This window comes from Rutidosis leptorrhynchoides, chromosome 8 (assembly GCF_046630445.1).
Source record: "Rutidosis leptorrhynchoides isolate AG116_Rl617_1_P2 chromosome 8, CSIRO_AGI_Rlap_v1, whole genome shotgun sequence".
Lineage (NCBI taxonomy): Eukaryota > Viridiplantae > Streptophyta > Magnoliopsida > Asterales > Asteraceae > Rutidosis > Rutidosis leptorrhynchoides.
The window spans coordinates 335,271,540-335,276,675 of NC_092340.1; the positions used below are offsets into that span (position 1 = coordinate 335,271,540).

General features: G+C 35.4%; 1 protein-coding gene across 1 annotated transcript; it reads right to left on the bottom strand.

Moving 5' to 3' along the window:
• LOC139864846 (scarecrow-like protein 13) lies at positions 1-2,966 on the bottom strand. The gene is made up of 2 exons (XM_071853415.1): positions 2,815-2,966; positions 1-1,806 (listed from the first exon to the last, which is right to left on the bottom strand). The coding sequence occupies exon 2, from the start codon at positions 1,692-1,694 to the stop codon at positions 105-107; it is 1,590 nt and encodes a 529-aa protein (XP_071709516.1). The 5' UTR covers positions 1,695-1,806; positions 2,815-2,966; the 3' UTR covers positions 1-104.
• Between the last annotated feature and the right edge of the window lie 2,170 nt (positions 2,967-5,136).

Here is a 5,136-nt window from a genome sequence, read left to right on the forward strand (position 1 = left end):
TAAGTCTAAGGGGAAGAAAACATTACATAAAGTAGTTTAGTACATACAATATATGTTACACAACAACATTATTAATCCTAACATAATCTTCTTATGACTAATAATCACCTCCAAGCAGAACAAGTTACCATCGGCCTGGTTTTCCAACCAAGAACAAGCGCACCGTCCTTCTCCTCAAGCTCATAACTCTCGCTAAAATCTTTTAACACGTCTTGCACTGCTATCCCAACCGAATAACTCAACGGCTGACCTACGAACCCAGCCGCTTGTAGCCTAAACCTCCATTTATCTAATGGCTCGTGTCTTTCAACCCGGTCTTGATCCTCGCACGCTACTATGTTAACCATATCCCTAGCTACACAATTCGCCTCTGCATTTATCCTACGTTCGTTGTCACGTGCCATCACTATGTTATTCGGCAGCTTAGCATCTATGGACTCGAACATTGCCGTGTAATAATCAAGCGCTTCCTCAAACCGTTTGGAAAAAGACGAGGTGTTAGTGTTTGATTCTTGCTCGAGGAGTGTAACGACTTTTGGAGTCAACCGTTTGACCAAACGGATTAGCCGGTCACGATGGTTAGTTGTGCTAACACTCTCGTCAGGCATGTGGTGTAACATGTAAGGAAAGTTAACCGCTATGGCTTCACCAGGTCGAACCATTAGGTTACCCCACTCGACGTCGCTACCCGAAATGGCGGCCGCATGAAACTCAAACGGGACTCCGTTTACTTCCGCAACGTTAGCTAGTCTTTGACCAACAATGTGGAGCCCGCCGTCTCGGGCGTAAGATGAGTCACCGTCATCGACTCCTGTCACACGAAGTCTCGGGGGCCCACCAGGCCGCTTGGCGAGGTCTTCGATGAGCTGGACCCATTGACTACCTTGTGCTATTAAGAAATCGATGACGTGGACCTGGTTCTCGTTTTGCATAGCTTCTTTGATGACTACATTTGCTGACGTGTATGCAAATTTGTAGTACGGGCAGATCTCATAAAGAATCGACATGTAACTCATTAATTCTTTCGGATTTGGCTCGTAACATCGTAACTTTTTGTAAATTTTGCTACCGGAAGAATATTTGCGTGCGCGTAAACCTTCTAACATGTACGCGCCCAATCGTTGAATAGGCTCACCGGTTACAGATACTTTTGTTTCCAAAGATTCCATTAATAAATCTGCATCTTCTTTAGCACCATTATCCATTGCATGAGCAATTGCAATTAGGGTTTGTTTTACATCTAAATTTGAAATACCCAATTGCAACATTTTTTGGTACTTGTTAGCGTTGTTAAACGAGCTACTAATTGACCCATCTTCAACATCAGTTTCTAACAGCTCAATCTCCATTTCTTTAAGAACTTGCTCAACTTCACTACTAATGTGTGATCCAGACGTGATGTCGGGGGACGAGTTTTGTAGATTCGATAAGCATGATTGAGCAGACCCTTGCGGGGAAAACGGGCTTCGAATATTTGATAACGCAGTACCGGTAAATGGATATTCTATAGCAGGAGATGATTCCAAGGTGAAGAATTGTTGGTTGACTGTTTGTGATGAAACAACGGATGGTTCTTGATGGTGTGGGCCCGGGTAGCCATTGTTGTTCAAGATCTGGAAACGTGAATCCGTAAAGCAAAAGGGTTCAATCGGGTCGGGTTGGTGGTAGAACCGGGTTTTCTGGGATGTTTGCATCTAATTATGAGTTCCTCCAAAGATTAAGTATTAACAGCAAAAATAGTATCTTTTATATCATGTGCATGATACCCGATTCGATATGTTTTGGCTGCAAAAGCCGCTACTCGTCCTGAAATTGCATAAAGATATATGAATTTAGAAACTTGCAGGCTAGTAAACAAGATATGAATAATCAAACAAACTGATGTTGGTCAATAGGGATACATACGTATGCAATAAATGTGTAACCAACCATAAATCAGATATATAAGATAGTATACAAGAACAAATACAAATACAAAATGATGTAACCAACCACAAAGCAGATAAAGCCTGCAAGCAAAATGGACTCACATATATATTTAATTCTGAAGGGGCAGTTGACTAAAACATATAGATCCAGAAACATTATTATGTTATTAATAGTAAAGTATGAAGTATGATATGCAAAAAAAGATTTTTTTTTTTTTTTTTTTTTTTTTTTTTAAAAGGCCATACATGAATGATTTACAAGTAACAAAGAATGTCACAAAAATGATGGTTTTCCAAAACCCTTGTGGTGAATTTAATTTTCACAAAAATTGTTTAAATTCTCATCATCATACTGTTTATAGCAAAATGATCCTAAAGATCCTTCATCGGAAAGGGTTAAGAGTCTAACTACATTAAATTCAAATTATTAAGTCATTAATTGAAAGAGAAATATGAACTGTTTATGTTTGACCCCCACCAAAAAAGAACATCAAACCAGAGTAACTTGTTGATTCGATTAATTTAGACTAAAAAAATTAACACCAAAAGATAAACAAAAGCCCAATCATCAAAACTGGGACTAAAAGGAACAAACTTGACTAACTTATCTATGAGATACCGATGTCGTTTCAGTTATTAAGAACCCTAATCATGACAAAAGATGAAACTTTGACTAGAAGATATCTAATTGAATCATACCAAGATTAAATCCATACAATCCAACAAAAATCCATGAATCAAAAGATCTTCAAACAAATTCAAAACTTGCGGTTTTTTACATCAATTATTGGATTAATTAAAAAAACAAAGATTGAAACTTCCTATCATGATATTATAAAAAAAAAAAAAAAAAACAATACTACTCTTCAAGTATAAGTAAACGTACCTTTGGTTTATGATGATTGTTCAATATTAGGGTCAAGAGTTTGATTTTAGTTTTTTAAGTGAGATAGAGAGATTATGAGGATAGGAAAGAGATGTGGGTGTGACTTATTGATTGAATAACGAAAGTATTTTTTTTTTGTTCTAGATGTATATGACGATTTTAGTACATATATATGGTGTAAGCAATGGAGATGTAGAGAAAAGTTTTAAAATGAGACCAAAATACCCTTTCCGTACAAGTCAGCACGTACCACATTAATCCACGAATCACCCCCAAAGTGATGAAACTTCTACTAGAGAGCATCAAAGTTAGGAGTTATCAAAAGCTACTAAAAAAAGTAACATTGTCATAGCATCCAACAATATTTATCCTCTTAAATATCAAATCATCATTCTTAATCTTGACTAACACTATTTATTCTCTTAATTACTACATTAACCTCATATTAATATTAATACTTAAATTCTATAACTAATTCATAAAATCATATAGTTAACCATTGTCTATCATAACTAAAACATCTTCCTTTTTAATTGTCACGTCATTTATTTTATACGTATAATCACAATTTTTTTAAACTACATTTTATTGATAAACGCAAATACAGTTACATTTTTTTTACAAAGACAAACTAATAAAACATACATAAATTAAAACATGACGATACTTAAACCAACATAAAATAAAACACAAACTAATCCTATTCGTTCTCTTTGTCTTGTGATCCATCCGGTTTACGCAAATAACCCATGTAATCGTCTTGAAAGTCGGCTAGTAGTTTCTTCCGACACGTGTGGATTAATTGGGTGGTTGAGTATCTCGAATGCCATATACATTAATTTCTTCCTTGCCACATCTTGAACAATATGAAATGTTTTAATTTGTGTTCTTGCTGCTTTTTTTTATTTCTACACGAACATCTTTGGACGAACATTGAGAAGAAGTAGCATCGGATGATTCGGAACTACGTTGGCTCTTGCGGCTTGTGGAACGACCCGGTGGACGACGTATGGTATCATCCTTAAATAAATTATCCAAATTCGTGTTATCAATAAGGATTAGATTAGTATTTGGTAGTTTTTATCAACAGGGTAGGGAGGAATTTATTGTGCAAGTCGTCTTTGTGTTCATCCCATTACACCTTTCGGCGCAAAAAATTTCAGGATTTCTTTAACTACTTGACAAACACCTTCGTGAGCGATTTTTTGAGAAGTTTGGACCTTATACCCGAACAAGTGTTGCCATAATGTTGTCGTCCGATCGACCACTTAGCCAATTTTTTTGAAAACATCGTAAATAGTGGTTGTTACAATGGTTGTTGTGAATAATACATTTGTTGATATAATGTTTGTGGAAATGGTTGTTGTTAAAATGGTGTTTGTGGGTAGTATCGTTACTGGAACGGTTGTTGAAATGATGTTTGTGGATAATACAATTTTTAAAATGGTGGTCCTTGTAGGTAGTTTTGTTGTTGTAATGGTGGTTGACTAGCCGGTGACAAACTACTCCCTTAACGAGCAAAAGAAGAATTAGCGGTCGACGTTACAATTGGGTTATTAACAAAGCGTTCATAAAATCTTGACCAGGTGACGAATTAGGTTGTGTAGGTATTTATAAATCTTTTTATATTGAGAGAATGTGTAGTTTTTACAGTGAAAGGGTAGTTTTATAGTGTTTGTAAAATGAGTTTGTCGATATACTGTTTGTTTAATGTTTATATAGTGTAATGTAATGTATAAAAAATTTGAATTTGGCATATAGCCATTTAAAAAGGTGTTCAGCAAATAGCCGTCTGAGACATTCACTTTTCACCACATGGGACCCAATTACAATTCGGTAAAGTGGCTTCGCCTCATCGCTTTTGTTCAATAATAAATAAATAAGCGAAAAACCTCAAGAAAACTTTATTAATTCTCATTCTTCTTTGGCAACAAGGAAGGAAACACCTGGATAAAAGTCTCGCAAAATTGATGGTGATTGCGGTGGCGAGTGCAGGTAACTAAGACATGTCTATGGTTAGTTACAGGAGGTGACGGGTAAAGTGTTGTTAACGACGAGTAAAGTGACCATAGGGAGTGCTCTTATTGTATATTCACGATGAATATATAAAAAGGCAGTAAATATATCACAGTTTTTTAAAATGATAATCTCGGCATTTAATTTAATATATCTATGATAATTATCTATTAAGTATCTAATTAATATATAGTTGCGATAAATTTATCATATGCAATAACGATAATAGCAACATTCTTTCATAGAAGTGCAAACTCTAATGAATTACATATTAAAAGTTTCAAATAGAACACTAGACATTGACTA

What these genes read in the sequence shown, in the direction of transcription:
- LOC139864846 (XM_071853415.1), bottom strand. Translation starts at nt 1,694, where the DNA reads ATGCAAACATCCCAGAAAACCCGGTTCTACCACCAACCCGACCCGATT.